We start from the raw sequence: 21,790 nt of genomic DNA on the forward strand, positions 1-21,790 counted from the left end.
GGTAAAGGAAAGACTACAAAGTCCAGCTGATTATCAGGCATTCTTAAAATGTCTCCATCTTTATAGCACAGAAATAATTTCAAGGAAGGAGTTACAAAGTTTGGTACGTTTATCATGCAATTAATCTATCCTTTTTTCTCTTATGTGACTGTAGTTTTTGTTTATAATTTTTGCTAGCTACGGTTTGCTTGGGTTCCGTTGGCTCTCTCTGTAGGCAGTATTGGTTGGTCTTTTGATGCTGCAAAACTGGATAGAGCCATTTATGCTAAACATGTCCTCTCTTTTGACCGACAAAAGAGAGAAACAGGGGTCCTCTCTTCTTTGAGGTGGAAAATTAACTGAATCCTGGTTTTACAGGATTTGTGGTACTAATGTCTTTGAAACGATATACAAGTCGGTGTGGTTGTTGTTGTTTAAGCATCATAAATTTGAAGGCATGCTCATTTCAGGTTGCTGATTTACTTGGAAAATGTCCTGATCTTATGGAGGGCTTCAATGAATTTCTAGAGCGCTGTGAACGAGTTGGTAAGTCTGGCTCTTTTTTATGTGTGTATGAACGATTTGATAGATGAGTTCACTATATTCTTGCCAGATTCTTATGCTACTGCATCAGCAGCACAAACAATGATGAAGCTGGATCAAGGAACTCTTGATCAGGATTATAAAGAATCTGATAATGAGAACAATGGAGATCTAAGCATGCAGCGTCATACTGATAAAAAGAAATCTGCTGTGAAGATTGAAGAATTTGGAGGACCTAATGAAAATAAAGATGCCCTGAAAAGTGAGTGCATAATTAGCATTGTCTGAATATTTGTATTTGATGTGCTGCATTAGAATCTTCCTCCATTAGTGTTATGGTTAGTGATGACACTGATTTGAAGGCCATCTTTAAGTTATGTGTTAATTCATGGTGAATTACAAGCGCTTGTTTTCAACTTCCAGTCATGCGCTGAAACCTAAAGGACATGAGTATTTAGTACTAATGTTCTCAGGTCTTTATTATTATTATTATTATTTTATTTTGATAACTGTGATGTCTAGGCTAGCTTGTGCGTCATTTCGACTAATCTCACGAGATAACTGCTACCTCTCACCAGCAGTAGGCATCAGGTAACTATGTCTACAAAGGCTTGAACAGATGGAAGAAATCTTAGTATTTTATGTCTCCATTGGGATTTGAAATTGAGACATCATGGTTCTTAACCCATTTCATTGACCGCTTAGTCTCTTTCCTTGGGTTCATTCATAGTTTCTTTTCAGGCGGTTTCAATTCGTTATGTATTGTTTTTCTTGATGTATGCATTTGTGTCTGGCATATTGTTGCTGAGTATGATTATTAACCTTTTAATATAATTTGCTTGACGTTTCCAGATATGTATAGCCAAGAATTCACTTTCTGTGAAAAGGTAAAGGAAAGACTACAAAGTCCAGTTGATTATCAGGCATTCTTACATTGCCTCCATATTTATAGCGCAGAAATAATTTCAAGGAAGGAGTTACAACATTTGGTATGTGTATCATGCAATTATTTTTATCCTTTTTGCTCCTATGTGATAGTAATTTTTGTTTATAATTAATGCCATCTATGGTTCTGTTGATGCCGAAAAATGGTTCTGATGGTATACCGCCGGGATAGAGCCATTTATGCTAAACATGTCCTCTCTTTTGACCGACAAAAGGCAGAAAGAGGATTCCCCTCTTCTTGAGGTGGAAAATTAACTAATCCTGATTTTACATGATTTTGTGGTACTAACGTCTTTGAAATAATATACAAGTCGGTCTGTCTTTTGTTGTTAAAGCATCATAGATTTGAAAGCATGCTCATTTCAGGTTGCTGATCGACTTGGAAAATATCCTGATCTTATAGAGAGTTTCAATGAATTTCTAGAGCATTGTGAACGAGTTGGTAAGTCTTGAAATTTCATGTAAGCCCCTTAGCAAATGTCGTTAGCCTTTTTTACCCTTTAAAAATATATTTTATATTGAACATAATTTTAATTTAAATTACTTTTTCAATATTTAGAATTTAAAAATTAACAAAAATTTAGAAAAATCAAAAGTTGGAAACTACTTAGAACTCCTTTTAGGTTTAGGAGTCCTTATACTATATAAACACAATAACCGATTAAAATTCAACTAAAATCTTGAAAACCCCAAAGTTAGAAACTTTCATGTACTTAGAACTCCATTTAGGTTTAGGAGTATCTTTATACTTTGTTATATAATTATAATAACCGATTAAAATTTTGGAAAAATCAAAGGTGAAACTTTCGTCTTCTTAAACTCCTTTTAGATTTGGGGGTCTTTATACTTTGATATATAACTATGATCAAGTAATCATATATAGGACTACGTCAAAAAAAAAATACTTAAGTTAAACTGAGCCCTAACCCCTTCCGTCGAATACCCCAAGATCCCTTGAGCCTTCAGCTCTAATTCTCATCGGTAGAATTCCGTCTTTAACGCGACTCTTATCAAAATTTTGATCGCTTTCGTTTTGTCAGCTCTGAGTATTATAAAGGTTAGCTCGGCTTTAGTTCCTGACTTACTATTACCTTTAAAGTCTCAGTAGGGTTGCGTAAGTCAGCTTTTGATATAAGAAATAAATGTTTAGTTTAATTTGATCATGAAGTGTGAGGGTTGAGTTTAATTAGTTTGGTGCCTTAAATTCTTAAGGTAGTTGATATTTCATATTTGCCGTTCACTCATATGGACAAGTTTGAATGCGATCATACCAGACGAATTTCAACGAAACTTATGCATATATCTAACAAACTTAAGTTAATTGTTTATATTTGCATGTTTTATTACTTTTGAATTAAAATTATGTAAATAGATAACAATTGAAACTTGCACATTTTGTACGCTTTCTTTTCTTTTTATAAAATAACTTATAGCTAAATCTTATAGAAATACATACGTGCACTTATTATTTATTATTTTTAGATGTAAATTTTATGATAATTGATAGGCAATAGGCATGTGTCTAGAGACTACAACCTAACCAACATAAAATGTTGACATGATTTTTTTTTTTTTCACTTTTTGAATGCATAACATTAATGAGCGTGACATGTCCCAAACAAGTCGTTGTTTCATTTATAAGCTCAAATTCATGTCTTTTAGGCGATATTTATAAATTTATTAATCTCTATAAACTTCATTGATTATAATTAATTTTTGGATGCTCCATTATTATTAAGGCGAGTTAGGAATGCAGCAGGACAATCTGTCTCATTTTTCTTTTTGTTCCTTTCTCCCTATAATGAAATGTGAAGGAAAGGTAGAATTTTTGGTGTACTTTTGCATTCTTTTATTTGGGTTTTGTCTGAGATAGACACGTGATGGAAAAATAGCTAGAGAGTAACTTCCTAAACGAGTTTTACTCCATCAAATTAAGATGTATCAGTAGGAGTGTGCAATTAATTTCTTTGTTCCTTCTTGTTGATCGATGAAGTAAACAGTACTCTATAATTTTGGTGCACAAAAATTGATGATAAAAAATTTAGATAAGTTGATGAAATTTTATTTTCTTGTATTCATTATTGATTTTTTTCTGTAAAGAGTCGATTGTTCACGAAAAATATGTTTTCACGAAATCTATGTTAGCTTTTGTAATTTATCAATCCTATTGGTTAAAATAGCACATCTATTATAGGTGAAGAAAAGAACCTCCTTGTAATCACTCAAAAATTTAATTTTGATACCACTTTTAAAGTAACTCTATCCCATTTTTCTGTATTTTTCAACGGTATATGCATTAATTTATTGTCTTCGCATAATATTTTTCGTACCATTGTGGGACTAGCCATATAGGGTTTTTGTCTAAGATAGCTAGTGACAATATTGTGGTTTACTATTACGCTTTTCAGTGCATGTCCTATTTACTAGCTATCGCTTTTGCTTTGAATCTTTCTTCTAGATTTCGTGGTGTTCCTATATTTCTTAAAATTGTTGTGGTGATACTAATATTTACTAATATTGTCTCACTTTGCTTTGTATCTTTTTTCTGGATTTCATGGTGTTCCTATTTATCATATGATTGTTGTTGTGATACTAATATTGTCTCTTTTTTGTTATTTTTTCTTTTTATTTTATTGAGCCGAGGGTCTTTCGAAAACAACCTCTCTACTCCTTCGGGGTAGGGGTAAGGTCTGTGTACACACTATCCTCCCCAGACCCTATTAGTAGAATTTTACTGGATTGTTGTTGTTGTTGTTGTTGTTGTAACACGAGATGATACTATGAAATGTTGTTTGATCTTTTAACGTGCATTTTTCATAATAAAGTTCACAGAATTTAAAGATATATTATTGGTAGTGATGAGTACATGAATTTGATAACTTACGCATGATAACTTGTGAAATTGAAGTGAGAAAATTATAAAATTAGAATTTTTTAAAGTAATACTATAATATTTGATACTTAAGAATTTCTGTTTGGCAGTTTCTTCCTTTATTAATTTAGTTATATAGGATCAATACTCACTATTTCATGACACTTTTATTTTATAACTCCAAATTTAATTTTTAATATAATATTTATGTGATCTTTTTATAAAGAATTTGTATTCATTGACATATATACGTGTGTGTGTGATTCCATTCTGATCATTGGTTTCTGCTTTGCAGTTTGATTTCTTGCAGGTGTTATGAGCAAGAGTAAGTCTTATATATCCAAATTAGTAAAGGGAGAGAAAGACAAAGAGCAGAAGCATGAAACTGAGGCTCCTCCAACTTATCCTAAAAAAGAAGAAAAAGAGGCTCCTCCAAAGAGAAGTGAACTTGAAGAATCTATCATCTTTGTGAAGAAAGTAAAGGTTATTCTCAATCTCCTGCCTTTTGATTTCGCTAAATTGTCTGCCCCCTTTTTTTTTGTACTATTCACTATCTACATGCATTGCAGGCATATCTCATGATAATTTTTAGTACAAAATTTGTAGCCAAAGCAATACAGTAATATTTTAAGTGATCATCTTGTAAAGTTAACATAGAGATAGGGGCAGAGCTAGATACCAGAGGCGCGGGTTCGAAGAACCCAGTAACTTTTGGTCAAAACTCTATATTTGTCTTAAGAAATTCATTAATATGTTCAAATTATTAATTTAAAATTCAGTAACTTAAAAGGGCTAAAATCCTGAATCCAAAAACGTCAAATTCTGGCTCCGCCTCTGCATAAAGACTTAAAAAACAAGAAAATTGTGTATTTTAAAATGTTTCTCGTGCGAACTTGGAGTATTGGAATAAAGACTTGGAAACTTAAGTCCTAACTTAATTTGTTGGTTTATCACTTCATGTAGGAACGTTTCAAAAATGATGATCATGTGTACGACTCCTTCCTAGAAATTTTGAAGAAGTACAGGGAGGAGCACAAGACCATATATGAAGTTTACCATGAGGTGATGAAACTTCTTTTAATTTGGATACATAAATATTATAGATGATCTTCATGTTTTAATTTGTCACTATTTCTTTTGTTTTGTGTAGGTTGCCATACTTTTCATTGACCATCCAGATTTGCTTAATGATTTCACTAAATTTTTGCCAGATTCTTCAGCTATTTCCATGCTTAAGCAATATCTTGATCAATTAACCACCATCCTTAGTTCGTTATAATGCCTATTGCCATGACTAAAGCTTGTTTACGAGTTCTACTTGATTTCTCAAATAATTTGGAACCCCACGCTTTTTTTTTTCTTTTCTTTTTTTATGAGAACTCTTAGGGAGATTAAGATTTGCTGGTTGCTGGGAATTCTTTGTCCTGTTTTAAATGAGTAGAGATTTTAGTATTATTAGCAATAAATATTAACCTCATAGTTGGTTTCTTGAATCATATCATCTTTTCTTCTAGCAAATCAAGAAACTTTTCGTTCATTCTTTTATTCTTTTCTTTCTTATACTTATACGTAATAGAATAACTTCAGTCACAGAGATACTGTAAATGATTACATCAGTTTCCAATGTAATTTAATAAAATAAAATAAAAATAAACACATAAGAGATTAGTATGTAAAGCTATGTATTTATAACTTAACACTATGAAGGGTGAACACTTGTTGTCATCATTTTTAAATAATATTACGAATTTGTCACGATCCAAAAATTGAAGAATTCGCTGTCACACCGCAGGTCAGTGTAGATGAGTGCAGGTCAATTCAGCTTTCAGTTGCTATCTTAGTTATTTCCCTTGCCTTCTTGAACGTAAAACCACTTGTATTGAGATGCGGCAAAATATTGAGATAGGCTTACAAAAAGTAATGTACCTGTATTCTAGCACCCAAATTACTGTCCGCTGCTTGTGTTTGAACAAAGAAAGATTGGCGAAAAACCAAATGCAACAAATTTATTTTACAAGTAGTAACAACAATGATAAAAATCGTTTTTCAAGCGCATGAATATAAAAATCTATTGCCGTTCCAAGTCTAAACAAAGGATGAGAGCTGCAGTTTGTTGACATCTATCTTAAAACTAGTCAATTTATAATGAGCCGGGATGTGCTCACTAGACCAAAGCGTAAATTAAGCAACAATAACAATGATGATTCATACATAGCACTTAGCAGACACCAATTTTTTTGGTCTTGAGAGGTGATTGTTGTATAATTTAATAAAAAAACATATTACCTGTAAATAGGTGTTGATAATCGAAGAGTTAGAGCTTGAAAGCATCTGTTCAATTTGTGCTTCCAAAACTGGTATCCGTGGGATAAAAACTTGTTTAAATCAAAGTAGTGAGTATTGCCCAAGAGTTAATAGTTTTGGTCCAAAGAAAGAAAAAAAAAGTGATAAGCATTTTTCTACCTCCTTAAGTGATGATCGAATTAGATAATAATAAGTTCAATATTGAAATAATTTCAAAAGTTTTCTCTTACTTTGTTAGTCATTGAATTATATTCAAATCGCATAATTTGGGTTCAATCTTGGATCAAAATTGGTCAAAACGCGATAATCTTTACTGTTATCTAAAGATAATGATAAAATGGAATGAATGATTGGTTTATATGTAGGTAACAACCGTTTAAGTTTGCAACTCAAATAGCTGAAGTTCAATGAAATTTCTTGCACTTTTAAGGGATAAGGAGTCGGGGAGGGAAGAAGAAAGGGGAAATGAGAATATTTTTTTTATCTAGCGCTGCTCCATTTACTTGATAGTTTACCATATGTGAGGTATAATAAAAAAATTCCTAATTTTATGTTTTTGGTAAAGAAATTATTAGAGATATACAACGTTTATACCAAATATTGATGAGAGGTAGACTTGAACACATAAATTGCACCCATACGTAATATTGGTGAGAAGAAATGTGACCACATAACCCATTTGAAGTGGATTGCATTGACCGTAAACTTATCACTATACCAAAAAATACTAACAAAAAATTCCATTCGGTGGAAATTAATAAATTTCATAATTGTCATCTAGTGCAATCTGGAGTGGAATAGTTAGTATAGTACGATATAATATAATTCTCCGGTCACCAAAAAAAGGTGTGTTTGGTACGAAGGAAAATATTTTTCTAGAAAATAAGTGATTTTATCATTTATTTTCTCTTGTTTGGTTGGTGAGTGTAAAACTTTTTTTCGAAAAATATTTTCTAGTAATTGGTTAGAGAGTAAAAAATATTTTTTTATATGCTACTTTCCTCACCTCCCTTCCCCCAAATCCCTACGTTTCCTTGCTCCCTCCCACCCCCCAAAATACCCAACGTTTTTATAATTCTATTTTCTTCAAGAATTTAATTATTCTTCTAAAAATTCACACAAACCCAAATGAACTAATGTGTTGCTTTACTTTTTACGCAAAACAACGGTGAAATTGTGCTCCATAATTAAAAAGAAAATACTTTTATATATATATATATATATATATATATATATATATATATATATATATATATATATATATATGGGTGTGGGTGTGGGTGTGGGTGTGGGTGTGTCTAGAAAGTAGAAACAATCCCTCTATCTTTACAAGGTAGGGGTAAAGTCTGTGTACACACCCTACTCATACCTCACTATGTGGAATTATACTGGATATATTATTGTTGTTGTATATATGTGTGTGTTATTCTTAGGACATGTAAGTTATTCTAGACTTGCAACATAAGGTACTACAGCAACAAATTTTACAAAAGAAAAATAAGAATTACACAAACTAGAAAGCTAACCAAGAAAGGTTACATACAATTTATAAAATGGACGCAGAAAATTTATAACATTCTACGAAGAGTTGTAGGAAGTGGACAAAATTTACATAGAATCTGTAAAAAATGTGAAATATACATAGCTTGTATAATTTGAAAAAAAGGCACCATATTCGGTGTTGAAATGAGGTAATTTTTTATACATTACTCTTTTTATTGGAACTTGTAGTCTTAGACATGTCATTATATTTTAAAACATTGTCAGTAATGATAAAATATAAAATTTATGTTAAATAATTTTAATTTTAGAAAGGTAATATTTGTTAATGGGACCAATTAGGAAAAAAATCATGCCATCTAAAATAAAATGAAGGATTAATAAATGTCCTCCTTCTAAAAATAAATATATAAGTGTATTCTTTTTACATATTTACATCATCAACCGAACAATAATAACAAAGTCCTTAGAATTCGAATTTATAACTTCTTATTTTAAATTAAAAATTGTACAAAAATTACATAGTCGAACTCGATGTATGTATCAAAGCAGCAGATAAATTAACGTGCTCTTAGTATAATATCTATCAGTTAATTAAATTAATCAATGGAAACCTTTCTAAATTTTAAGTACTTAACTATAAATATTTTTAAATACTTTTCGATACATTGATGTGGATATCCTATTATATGAGTTGTTGTTCCCCGTACTCTTTCCATTTTTGGGTCGACGGTGGGGGTGGGGGTGGGGGTGGGGGTGGGGGTGAGGGGATGGGGCGAGGGTGGGGTGGAGTGCGTAGGTGTGGGTGTGGGTTGGAGGGGATGGGGAATAGGGTGGGTAATGTTGAAAAAGATTTCTGGAAAATATTTTTCCGGGAAAACATTTTACTCCAATTGGAGGAAAATAAGTTCATGAGAAAAATATTTTAAAAAACATTTAATCCAAACAATAATTGAAAAATATTTTATTCGTACCAAACACACTCATAGTGTTTGTGTTTTGTCGGAGATCACATAAACTATACCCGTAGTCAATATTGAAGAGAGGAGATCTGATCACATAAAATTTCTTGCCATTTAAGATGGATTGCATAGACTACAAACTTATTATTTCACCAAAAATATTAACAAAAAACTAATTGTATTTTGTGGAAATTTAATAAATCTCATAATTGTCATCTGATTATGTTGCCTAAGAGTAATCTAGTAATTGTGTAGTATAATTTCGAAAGTCAAATATTCAACATCGTCTCCTGTCGATATGACTACATTACATCTCAAATTTGCAAAATAAAGAGAAAAATTCTTTAAGAAGCGAAAAAAGAACAATCAATCTTTTTTAAGTGGCGCTCTTTGAGTGATGATTGATTTCGTTGAAGTAATATTATTTTGAATATAAAATACCTTATTTGTAGAAGTAATAATTTTACAGTGATAATTTCATCACACAAATCAAATAACTCAATCTATTGGTCACTCAAACACATTTGATTGTGCCGTGTTACTGGGAAGAGAAAGAAGAAGATCTGTCCTTCAATTTTATGTGATTGTTCTTATATATCTCGATTGCAAATTTATATCGTTTTGGTGATGTAGGTAAGTTATTTAGATTACATGTATATCTCGTCATATTTGTAATTAGTAATTAATTGTTAATCGGTTCAGATTTAATTGGATTAGGTTTTAATATGATTTTAGAAATTTTAATTCTTTTATCATTACTCGATGTTTAATTTGGACGTATTTTGTTACGATATTCGTGAATTTAGTTAGCAAACTAAATAAGGAAATATGACTTGCATTAAGATGACGTTAAATGCGTAATTGCATTGAAAAGTACATTTTCTTTCCTTAGGTGATTAGGTCGTTACGTGCATCATATAACCTTCAAAGATTACAATGATCAATCTATAAATTACTATAATCTATCACAAAAAAGTCGTTATTTCCGTTAAAACGCACAGTGCATACTCTTTTATTTACGCGTGCATGTTTTATTAGGTTAAACTCTAAACTTAGAACATAAACATGAACATAACTCCAACATTAAACATATCAAACCAAAATTAATAAACAATTTATTAATCAAATAGGGAGTTTATTTGATTGAACAAGGAGGTAGAGGCATAACAATTTTTTGGGCTAATTTATAAACTTTAAAAAATGTACACACCTGTCACTAATATTGAGCCCATAGGAACCATATAGGTATTTGAAATCACCAACACGCAGCAGCCCACGTAAAGGGCAAAAGAATTTCAAAACTAAAGCTTTTTCCCCTCAAACAAATTTGAGACAATGTATATGGCATTCGTCAAAAATTGGAGTTATATAAACTGAGTCACGTTACATAAGATATACAGCACTATTTTTTCTTCTTCACATTAATTCATTTTTTTTCTCACCTCTTTGCCTTTTACCTCTTCGTTTCTCAAACTTGTGTTAGTAGTTCTCAGGAGGGAAGCAGAAGAGGGGAAACGAAAAGGTAGAAATAAGAATTGTTTGAGACTTTTGTTAATTCTTTTAATCTGATCTAAACCATTGAATTAACTCCTTTGTTTTTGTTATTAGATCTGCTGAGAGTTTTGTTCTTGCTTCCTCAGAAAATCTGAGGAAAACTTCAAAAGGTGAGTTCTTTTTAGCAAAATGGAGCATGTTAGTTTTTTATTTTTATTTTATGTTGAGGTCTTCTATTTGATTGTTAAACTTGTTGTTTCTGTTTTATTTTTTACAGCATGAAGCGATTAAGAGAGGATGGATATGGTAACCCTCAATTTAAGCGGCCATTTGGTTCTTCTCGTGGAGAATCGTAAGCTCTTTTCCCTTCTGTTCATTTTATGTAAACATGAGTTGTTTTGATGCAAGGCTTTTATTTTTTTGAATTTGTTGAATTCTTGGTAATTTTAGGTAAATCAGTGGTTTTTAGTTGCTATAAGGTGTGTGGTGTGTATAATTTTGTGATCAGAAATTGTTAGATGACATTTTTTGCCATATCTAATGACTTAGAGTAGGTCCTATCATTTTTACTCTAACAACTCAGTGTTATAAGGTAGAACTAAAGATAAATATTCGATCTTTACTCGTGCTGCGTTTGTTTGGGTGGGTCTAGTTTGCTTTTTGTTTGTCTGTTAATTGATTTCTAGGGTAAAGGCAAGAACTTTAGCAACAGAACCACTGTTTATTTGGTTATTGGTATTAAGGGTTTTGTCAATTCTGAATGAACTATCAAAAGCTTTTAACTTTAGCCCAAACTTAGCATTGGTTTAAGGTGGATGAGATTGTAAGTTAACCCTATTAAAGAGTATATGGTTGGGGGGAGGACAGCAGCAATAAATTTGAGTGGCAACTTTTGGCTGTGGTTCTGATGTGTAATGTTTTTCCTTTTTCTTTTTCGGGGATGAAGCTATGGTCAATCACAAGTTCCTGGAAGTGGTTTGGGCGGAGGAGCAGGTGGCAACAGCACAGGCGGAGGTGGAGCAGGTGCTAGTGCTAGCACCCAAAAGTTGACAACTAATGATGCGTTGTCTTATTTGAAGGAGGTCAAGGAGATGTTTCAAGATCAAAAGGATAAGTACGACTTGTTCCTTGATGTTATGAAAGACTTTAAGGCTCAAAGGTTTGCTACTTTGCCAAGTCTCATCCTTGTTTTTATTCTAATTTGGTTATTTATGTGGGATTTATTGCATAAGTCTGTGATATTCCTCACAGAATTGATACTGCGGGTGTCATAGCAAGAGTGAAAGACTTGTTTAAAGGGCATCCTAGATTGATCCTTGGGTTCAACACTTTCTTGCCCAAGGGCTATGAAATAACCCTTAATGAAGAAGATGAGGCTCCTCCAAAGAGAACGGTTGAGTTTGAAGAAGCTATCAGCTTTGTGAACAAAATAAAGGTTACATTTAGTTACCTTCTGATTTTAACGATAAAGGTCTGCACCTTTTCTTCTTTAGCAAACTTTAGTCCTAACTTATACTGGGTTATCATTTTCCGCAGAAACGTTTCCAAAATGATGATCATGTGTACAAGTCCTTCTTAGACATTTTGAACATGTACAGGAAGGAGCACAAGGGCATCAGCGAGGTGTACCATGAGGTGATAAAACATTTTTTAATTGTCTACATAGGTATTATATACGAACTTCATGTTTTAGTTTGTTATATTCTTCTTATATGTGTAGGTTGCCATACTTTTCGTGGACCATCCAGATTTGCTAGATGAATTCACTAGATTCTTGCCAGATACTTCAGCTACTGCATCAGCAGCACAAACTTCATTTGGCAGGTCTCCTTTCCATCGTTATGATGAGAGGAGCTCAGCTATTCCCATGCTTAGGCAACCCCACATGGACAAGGTTTTTTGGTTCTTTCTTTATTATTTATTTAGCCTTTTCTTTTCTGGGTGTTTTATTCTTGTCTATTATTGATCATTGTCCCACAGCTATACTCCCCTCCTTCACTCTGTTGTCTCTGCAGCGTTTCCGGCGGGATAGGATTATTGGTCCTCATGCAGAAAGAGACCTAAGCATTGAGCGGCCTGATATGGACGATGATAAAACAATGGTGAAGTTGCAGAAAGAACATAAGAGACGTGCTGAAAAAGAGAGCAGGGACAGAAGAACTCATGATCAGGATTATAAAGAACCTGATAATGAGAACAATGGAGATCTAAACATGCAGCGTCATACTGATAAAAAGAAATCTGCTCGGAAGGTTGAAGAATTTGAAGGATCTCATGAAGATAAAGATGCCCTGAAAAGTGAGTGCATGATTAGCATTGTCTGAATATTTGTATTTTATGTGCTGCATTGGAATCTTCCTCCATTAGCATTGTCATAGTTATGTGTTAATTCATGGTGAATTACAAGCACTCGTTTAACTTCCAGTCATGTGCTGAAACCTAAAGGATGACTATTTCAGTACCATTCTTCCGTAATATTTGCTATTATGTCATGGTTTCTTTTCAGGCGGTTTCACTTTGTTGTGTTTCGTTTTTGGTGTTCTTGATGCATGCATTTGTTACTAGCATAATATTTCTGAGTTTGATTATTAACCTTTTAATATGATTTGCTTGATCTTGACAGATATGTATAGCCAAGAGTTCACTTTCTGTGAAAAGGTAAAGGAAAGACTGCGAAGTCCAGCTGATTATCAGGCATTCTTACATTGCCTCTCCATTTATAGCACAGAAATAATTAACAGGAAAGAGTTATTACGTTTGGTACGTGTATCTGGCATTTAATCTATCCTTTTTGCTCCTATGTGCCAGTAATTTTTGTTTATAATTTCTGCTATCTATGGTTTGCTTGGGTTCCGTTGGGTCTGTCTGTAGGCAGTATTGTTTGCTCTGCTGATGCGGCAAAATATATGGTTCTGATGGTATGCCGCCTGGGATAGAGCCATTTTATGCTAATCTCTCTTTTTGGACCAACAGAAGGGAGGAAAAGGGGTCCCCTCTTCTTTGAGGTGGAAAATTAACTGAATCCTGGTCTTACAGGATTTTGTGGTGCTACAGTCTTTGAAATAATATACAAGTTGGTGTGGTTGTTGTTTAAGCATATAGATTTGAAAGCATGATCATTGCAGGTTGCTGATCTACTTGGAAAATATCCTGATCTTATGGAGGGTTTCAATGAATTTCTAGAGCGTTGTGAACGAGTTGGTAAGTCTTGATATTTAATGTTGGTAAAATTTTTGTGTCGCATATATGTGATTCCATTCTGACTGGTTCCTGCTTTGCAGATGGATTTCTTGCTGGTGTTGTGAGCAAAGGTAAGTGGGCTGAAGGGCATACTTCCAGGTCAGTAAAGGAAGATGAGAAAGACAAAGAGCAGAAGCGTGAAACTGATGGAACAAAAGAAAAGGACCGATATAAGGAGAAATACTGGGGAAAATCCATTCAAGAACTCGACCTGTCAAACTGCGAACGATGCACACCCAGTTATCGGCTTCTTCCTGACGATGTAGGAAATGTGTCGATTGGTTTTCCTCATAAGATCCTACATTGAAGAATCTCAATCTCTAGTGGATTATGTCTTGACATAGATTTGTTTATATCTTTATTGTGCAGTATCCCATACCTACCGCAAGTCAAAGATCAGAGCTTGGAGCTCAGGTTTTAAATGATCATTGGGTATCTGTGACTTCTGGGAGTGAGGACTACTCTTTCAAGCACATGCGCAGAAATCAGTATGAAGAAAGCCTGTTTCGTTGTGAAGATGATAGGTAAGTCCATTCATACGTTAAGTTGTTTCCCGCTCCCCCCAAAAAAGGGGAAAAGAAAATTATCAGAAATAGAAGAGATTCTGATCAATCTCTGAGAAAGAGTTCAGACAAGCTGCTTTTCTGGATGTATCTTAACATCTATGAGCTCACAGCTCCTTTTTAAGCTACTGTTTTCTTCTCAAATAAGAATCAGTGAGCACAAATCATCTGTGATAATTTTCTTGAAAAATTGTCTTTTGTAATTTTGCTCTTGCTTTTCGTCAATGATGATTGTAATCTTGCAATATGTCAGGTTTGAGCTAGACATGTTACTGGAGTCGGTAAGTTCAACTGCTAAGCGTGCAGAAGAGTTGCTGAATGCCATTAATGATAATTCAATTGGCGGGGATGGTCCAATCCATATTGAGGACCACTTTACAGGTTTGTCAATGTTGACTTAGACATTAGCGGGCTGCTTTCACAATTTGGTTTCAGTTTTTTGCACAAAGATACACAACTATATAGCTTGCTGATTAATGAAGTTCTACATTTTGTAGTCTTAAACTTAAGATGCATTGAACGACTCTATGGTGATCATGGTCTGGATGTTATGGATATTCTGCGTAAAAACCCATCTCTTGCGCTGCCTGTTGTACTGACCCGCTTGAAGCAGAAACAGGAGGAGTGGACCAAGTGTCGCACAGATTTTAACAAAGTTTGGGCTGAAATCTATGCTAAGAACCATTATAAGTCACTTGACCATCGAAGCTTCTATTTCAAGCAACAAGATTCAAAGAATCTTAGCTCAAAATGTAAGTCTAGCATGTATTTTGTATATGATCTCGCTTTTGACTGTGGCTTTTATTCTCTCTGTTCCTATTCTCTGTAACTGTGTGACTAACTCAGTCTTATGGAGCTGAAAGATGGTATTTCAGTCGATTATTACATAACTTGATATGTGCTCTTCTGACATTGCAAATCTTCCTCTTCCTGACATTACTTTAGTTCTCGTCGCTACCAACATCGATTTGATAAAATTGATACCTTTCCCTGTAATCTTGTCATTGTAGTCAATGAAATGTAGGGTGATTTTTCTCTCCTTTTCAAATTATGTTTCACGCTTTGGTCATCTTCCTTGAGCCGAGGGTCTATCGGAAACAACCTCTCTAACCTCAAGGTAGGGTAAGGTCTGCGTACACACTACCCTCCCCAGACCCCACTCGTGGGATTATACTGGGTTTTTTGTTGTTGTTGTTGTTGTTGCTTTGGTCATCTTATTTTTACTCACTTCATACATGCTAGCCTTTCTATCTGCAGTTTTTTCATGTATATAACTTTCTTCCACTGGAGCTCGGGGATTTATCAGTTATAAAAAATAATTACTGCTTTTGTTTTCCAAGATAGTTACTTCTAGGCTCATGCTTAATACGTAGTTCTTTGGATTTTTGGTTCCATTTCTGCATACGTCTTAGGATTTCACTAAGGGATTAGCAGAGGGAAATTACAGTATACATGTTTCATGAATAGCTGGTGTATCTATCTTCCATTGAGCAGTTCCTGTGGTTCTTGTTTTTAACTTTCATGATTCTGATGTGATGCGGTATCTTTCATGATTCTGATGAACAGCCTTAGTGGCGGAGATCAAAGAAATTAAGGAGAAAAAGCAGAAAGAAGACGACATGATTGTTTCTATTTCTGCTGGAAGTAGACATCCTTTAACCCCGAATCTTGAATTTGATTATGCTGACTCTGAGCTTCATGAAGACTTGTACAAACTTATCAAGTATTCATGTGAAGAGGTTTGCTCCTCCGAAGAGCAATTAAATAAAGTACTGAGGTTATGGACCAACTTTCTTGAGCCAATTTTGGGTATACCTTGTCGCCCTTATGACTCAGAGGCCACTGAGAACAATGATGTCTTATCTAAGCAGCATGGTCCAAAAAGCAATGGAACTAGCGTTGGTGAAGGTGATGGAAGTCCTAGTTCAGATGCTAAGCAATCAAAAGTTATCAGCAACAGAGATGCCAATGCTTCCCCCCTACGAGTAAACTCTTCTAGGACAAGCTTTGCAAATGCAGATGCTCTTCCCAAAAAAGATGGTTTGGCAGTGATTGGTGAAGACCTAACTAATTCTGATGCAGCTGCTGCTATGGGAGCAGATGCTGTTCATGAAAAAGTGGAATTAACTTCAGGTATATGTACTTAAAGAAGTCTAAACCTATTCCATTCGATTGAATTGTTTCGTTTTTGGCCAAAACTTAGAATAGCTGATGTTCTTTTTATCCAGGACGTGGCGCAAGACGGGGTACTGGTGTTTCAGAGCATGGTCAAGTATCCAAGTCTAACATTGATAGTGTGCCAGCATCAGAGGTATGGGACTCTGAACTTATGTCAATTTTGGTTGGTGCTAATGATCTTGACTACTCATTATTAAGGCATGATTTCTCTTTGTGGGATAGACTGATACTTCAAGATCGACTCCGCTGGGCAATGGAGGGTTTGCAGAAGGCTCTAGAAGTAATGGGTACAATGACGATTCAGTTGATCCCTGCAAAAATGAGAAAGAAGAGGGTGAGTTATCACCGAATGGTGAATTTGAGGAGGACAACTTTGTTGGGTTTCAAGATGGTGCCTCACGTAATGGAAGTGTGCATTATCAATCCAGAGCTGCTGAAGAGATGGATTGTCAGGATGCTGCTGGTCAAAATGATGCAGATGCTGATGATGAAGATAGTGAAAATGTTTCTGAGGCCAGAGAAGATGTATCTGGCAGTGAGTCTGCTGCTGATGACTGCTCTCGAGAAGAGCATGATGAAGAAGATGACGGGGAACATGATGAACTTGATGGCAAAGCTGAGAGTGAAGGTGAGGCTGAGGGGACGAGCGAAGCACACTATGTTACAGGTGATGGCAATGTGTTGCAAATGTCTGATCGGCTTTTGCTTACTTCGAAGCCACTTACAAAATATGTGGCTTCACCTGTATATGGGGGAGCGATGAAGTACTCGCGGGTGTTTTATGGAAATGAGGCATTCTATGTGCTTTTTAGGCTTCACCAGGTAAGGAGATTCGCTTTTAAGTTCAATTTTCTAGTTTGCAGTGGATTTAACTGTGTATCGCAATACAGTTAATGTGAAGCCCCCTTGCAAATCATATTTATAATTTTAACATGTGGAGATCTATGCTGTGTTCTTCATCTTCTTTTTCTTTTTCTAGATTCTATATGAAAGGTTATTATCAGCAAAGCTGAATTCAGCATCATCTGAGTCAAAATGGAGAACTGGAAAGGATACTGGTACTGATCCCTATGACAGGTAGGTTGAAATTCTTCTTCGCTCGCGATTATACTAGCCTTTCAGTCAGTTTTGTTTTTGAGAAGAATGGATGTGTTTGTGCAGATTCATGAGTGCGCTGTATAGTTTGCTTGATGGATCTGCAGATAATTCAAAGTTTGAGGATGATTGCCGATCAATCATTGGAAATCAGTCATATGTGCTATTCACGTTGGACAAGTTGATATATAAGCTGGTCAAACAGGTATCCTTGTACTAGCTATTTGAATATGATTTGGTGTGCTACGAATCGGTGTTCTTTGAACATACCTTTTTTTTTTGCTTCAGCTTCAAACGGTCTCGAGTGATGAGCTGGACGGTAAGCTGCTTCAGTTGTATGAATATGAAAGATTAAGGAAACCAGAGAAGTTTGTTGATACAGCTTATTATGAAAATGCTCATGTGCTCCTCCACGAAGAGAGTATATACCGGTTTGAATGTGTAAGTTCCTGGGTAGATATGTATGTGGTTTTTGTGCCCCCCCCCCCCCCCCTTCCCCGTTGAAGATGTAGAAGTGCATTAAAAAAATTAATTGTTTTTTTGTTTGTAGACCTCTTCCCCTACCCGTCTGTCCATCCAGTTGATGGATGGTGGAAGTGATAAGTCTGAAGTAGTTGCAGTTGCTGTAGATCCCAAATTTTCAGGTTATCTGCATAATGATTATCTGTCGGTCGAACATGGGAAAAAGGAGTCTTCTGCAGTTCTGCTGAAGAGGTAATTAGGTAACTGTCTAATATTTGGTTTATAAATACAGTGCATGTCATAGGAGTGCAGATTGTGGTTCTGCTAAATAGGTAATTACCTTACTTTATAATATCAAGTATAGAAATGCCAGTGCATTCCAATAGCTGACTCAAAATATTAATTGCTTTGCGTTGGGAAGAGGTGGGCTGTGGATTCCAACCATACGTTCTTCTAGTCCTAATCAATTTGATTTTCTTACTTTTCTCACTTGTATAATGATGATATTTGTGAAACAAATTGTAGTATCTGTTTCTGCTCGGACGCTTCTTCGACTGAATAACATTAATTCTTCTAGTAAATCTGGTCATTTGTAAGAATTAGTATGGTTCTGGTTCTGTATAAGTACATATATATGAATAAACTAAGTGGACAGAGGTGTTTTTGTAGAGGGTATGGGGGATGTTCGTCAATCTGCTTTGTGATTGAGTTCTAATTTTACTTGTCATTCACTGCTTTCCATGTCTGACCATTTCCCCCCATAATCTGCAGAAATAAGCGGAAACATGCCAACCATGATGAATCTACTGCTTTTTGCATGGCAATGGAACATGTTATTCTTGTAAATGGTCTGGAATGCAAGATGGCTTCAAACTCATCGAAGGTAAATGTTCTTCTTTGACCAACTGCTATAATTGTAACATCCAATAATCCTCCTGAAGTTATGAAGTGGGTTGTGTTTGTCCTGGGTGATTTAAATGAAAAAACTACTTGATGTGTTTTTACTTTTTATCTACTAAAGCTTATGAATAGTTGAATGTTACTCTAATCATCATATGCACTTCTTCACGAGTTTTCTGTGCCATATTATATACATACACACATACATTTGAATATTTTTAGTTTTTTGTTCTGTGTATCAGTACTTGGCCAAGATAGTTTTTAGTAGTTATTTTACTTTAGGATAGACTAAAAGGGATAAAAGAGTACTTACCGTCCTAAAAAGGATGTAAGAATACTTGAGAATGTATAAAGAAACAAATTAATGTAAGAATACTTGAGAATGTATAAAGAAACAAATTAAACAACACACTTGAATATATACTAGAAATAGAGCTGAGACAAGAAAAGGAAAGGATTTGTGAACTTGACGAGGTGATTGGGTGTGTTTAACTTCAATTTAGGTGATTGGGTGTGTTTAACTTCAATTTCTTGTCCACATCATTATTTCTTCCTGACTCTCTTGTACTTGTCAAATACTTAATAGGAGTAGTTCATCATGATCATCATTCCTCTAATATGATAAATCCTTGCAGATCTCTTATGTGCTTGACACTGAGGACTTCTTTTTCCGTCGGGGAAGGAAACTAAAAAAAGTTTCAGCTGGCAGATTGTCATGCCATTACCAGACTAGAGTAGAACAGTTCCATCGTGTTTTGTTGTCCTCTTCATGATGATACATGGCCTTTCTCTCTGAAACTTTGTCAATGCATTACCTCTCTTGGCAAAACCAGAACGTTGAACAAGTTCTAGACGGTCTCTTTATAGAAATTCACCTCACAGGATTTAATCACTTCAACAGACTCCTCTCTTGCTAACTCCAACAGGGTTTTACACTCCAGTATTTCATTGGATTGTTGGTCCAACTATTTACTTGGTCAATTGGTTCGATGCTTTGATGGTGGTATTCTCTTGAACTTTCACTCTGAGGAACAAGGATTCGCGAGTGTGGTTTCTCGTAAGTGTATTATCTTGGGGCACATATAAATGGCATTTCAGTCATTTTCTTGTACATATGGTTTTCCGCCATAAGTTGCTTCTTGTAAGCTGTGTTTATTTAATCTGCTTGCGTGGGATCGCAAAGGAGCCATATTGCATTTCCTCCTCCGCAGTAGTCTCCATGTCCCCGTGAGCTGACCAAGTATTCCAGCAGCTACAGCTTCCTGGATTATGTAAGAGATAGTGATAAATTAGTTGAATTTAGTATAGTGAACAGCTTTATACAGTGGTTTTCTTGGCCCTGGTTTTTGTACAGAGCATACATTTGGATTCTACTTTGCTGAAACAAGAGGTTTATTGCCTTGTTGACAAGGCTTTTTCATTCAAAATATTCATCTAATTTTTTGGTTCTTTACTTTTTTCCATAGTGACGTAGTATTTCCGACATGTGTAATATTTGTTTGACTTCTGAGATGAGTTTAAATGGAATCACATCGCAAGTCAGGATTCGTGTAGTCGACTTCGACTTGGTATTGAAGCGTTATAGTTGTTGACTAAATATATATAACCTGACGATTGAAGGTCCTCTACCAATCTGAGGTGGTAATGATTTATATTTGTTTGTTTGATGCTTTTTGTTCACTCGATTCTCACAAGAAAAATCCAATAATATGAACTTTTACCTAACAAATTGTTAAGCTTGTTGTAGTAAATAGAAGGGGGAAAAAACAGATGCCAAGGTAGTTGTTTGAAGGAAATACACTCGGTTGTTCGCTTATTTTTCTCAGTATAATGTGAAATCGTAATAGTATTAAAACAGATTAGATGTTTTTCCTGGTTAAATTTTCAACCAAATGCCATTAGAAAATAGTTTCAGTTTTTACAAGAACTGAAAAATACCTCTAGGTTGGTCAAAACTGATCTCTAATGGTTTTTGATTGAAGAAAGAATTTGAAATTTTTTAATTTTGTTTCCTTGCAAATTTCCCACAACATTTTCTGAAAACATTTGTATCGCCTGCAAAGTGGTTCAGAATTTGAAACACACTGCGCATGTGAGCTCACCAGGTATAACTTTGAAACACCCACATATTTTGACTGTACATTACCTACATGGAATAATGCTCCTTCAAATCCCACATACAGAATGGAAATTTCTTGGGATGAGTAATTAGTTATGTTGGAAAGTTATATTAGGATTAGTTACGTGAGGATCAGTTATCCTCATATTTTTTCTTATCGACTTTTTGATCTGTTGTACTAATTGTGAGATTGTTAATTTTACTGTTTTATCCTGAGATAACTTATCCTGGATTTACTATTCCATCTTATGACAGGTATAAGTATTCCCTATACTATTTTTAATCTTGGAAAAACTTATCCCAAAATTAATAACCAAACAAGGGCTAAGACGATACAAAATATTTATCCCAGAATTATTTTTACTTATCATCATACCAAACAACCCCTAAATGTTTAGGCGTTTTGCAGTTGTTGGTATGTTTTAAGTTATACATGATCTAAGCGTAAATAATTTTTACATTATCAGTCTAATTGAATCGGTTATGGCAGGTCATTATTCTATTTCCTTGGCTACATATTAAGCTTGATTTGGAAAGTCACATGTTATTACTACCTCCGTTTTATTTTATTTGACTTGATCCGGGGGTATGAAAGTCAATTGATTAATTTTTAATTTAAATTTGGACAAAGAAT

The 21,790-nt window shown here is 34.5% G+C and overlaps 2 protein-coding genes across 4 annotated transcripts; both read left to right on the plus strand.

The window, feature by feature from the left end:
* Nucleotides 1-617: 617 nt before the first annotated feature.
* LOC108943288 (paired amphipathic helix protein Sin3-like 2) lies at nt 618-5,848 on the plus strand. Of its 2 annotated transcripts, none has more exons than XM_018767171.3 (6): nt 618-784; nt 1,375-1,511; nt 1,834-1,909; nt 4,635-4,822; nt 5,303-5,401; nt 5,490-5,848. In XM_018767171.3, exons 4-6 carry the CDS (start codon nt 4,655-4,657, stop codon nt 5,616-5,618), a joined length of 396 nt encoding a protein of 131 aa, XP_018622687.1. In that variant the 5' UTR covers nt 618-784; nt 1,375-1,511; nt 1,834-1,909; nt 4,635-4,654; the 3' UTR covers nt 5,619-5,848. Both variants share the same exon structure in this region, with proteins under 2 accessions (XP_018622687.1, XP_070049683.1).
* A 4,607-nt stretch (nt 5,849-10,455) lies between these two features.
* Nucleotides 10,456-20,486, plus strand: LOC104120089 (paired amphipathic helix protein Sin3-like 2). 2 transcript variants are annotated; one of them, XM_009631779.3, is made up of 23 exons: nt 10,460-10,627; nt 10,714-10,769; nt 10,877-10,951; nt 11,546-11,758; nt 11,851-12,034; nt 12,136-12,234; nt 12,320-12,493; nt 12,615-12,897; nt 13,223-13,359; nt 13,725-13,800; nt 13,881-14,101; nt 14,209-14,363; nt 14,656-14,783; nt 14,900-15,154; nt 15,969-16,535; nt 16,631-16,713; nt 16,803-17,402; nt 17,560-17,657; nt 17,742-17,880; nt 17,964-18,116; nt 18,226-18,389; nt 18,909-19,020; nt 19,673-20,486. In XM_009631779.3, exons 3-23 carry the CDS (start codon nt 10,878-10,880, stop codon nt 19,808-19,810), a joined length of 4,053 nt encoding a protein of 1,350 aa, XP_009630074.1. In that variant the 5' UTR covers nt 10,460-10,627; nt 10,714-10,769; nt 10,877; the 3' UTR covers nt 19,811-20,486. The 2 variants fall into 2 exon arrangements, with proteins under 2 accessions (XP_009630075.1, XP_009630074.1); XM_009631780.4 differs by lacking the exon at nt 19,673-20,486 and having other exon boundaries at nt 10,456-10,627; nt 18,226-18,397.
* The last annotated feature ends 1,304 nt before the right edge of the window (nt 20,487-21,790 follow it).

The sequence above is a fragment of the Nicotiana tomentosiformis genome, chromosome 2 (genome assembly GCF_000390325.3).
Source record: "Nicotiana tomentosiformis chromosome 2, ASM39032v3, whole genome shotgun sequence".
NCBI lineage: Eukaryota > Viridiplantae > Streptophyta > Magnoliopsida > Solanales > Solanaceae > Nicotiana > Nicotiana tomentosiformis.

Bases quoted from the DNA above. Each gene is read 5' to 3' on its own strand.
- LOC108943288 (XM_018767171.3), top strand. From the start codon at position 4,655: ATGAGCAAGAGTAAGTCTTATATATCCAAATTAGTAAAGGGAGAGAAA. The intron at 4,823-5,302 runs GTTATTCTCAAT...CACTTCATGTAG, and splicing joins TCTTTGTGAAGAAAGTAAAG to GAACGTTTCAAAAATGATGA. The intron at 5,402-5,489 runs GTGATGAAACTT...TGTTTTGTGTAG, and splicing joins TATATGAAGTTTACCATGAG to GTTGCCATACTTTTCATTGA.
- LOC104120089 (XM_009631779.3), top strand. From the start codon at position 10,878: ATGAAGCGATTAAGAGAGGATGGATATGGTAACCCTCAATTTAAGCGG. The intron at 10,952-11,545 runs GTAAGCTCTTTT...TCGGGGATGAAG, and splicing joins GGTTCTTCTCGTGGAGAATC to CTATGGTCAATCACAAGTTC. The intron at 16,536-16,630 runs GTATATGTACTT...CTTTTTATCCAG, and splicing joins AAAAGTGGAATTAACTTCAG to GACGTGGCGCAAGACGGGGT.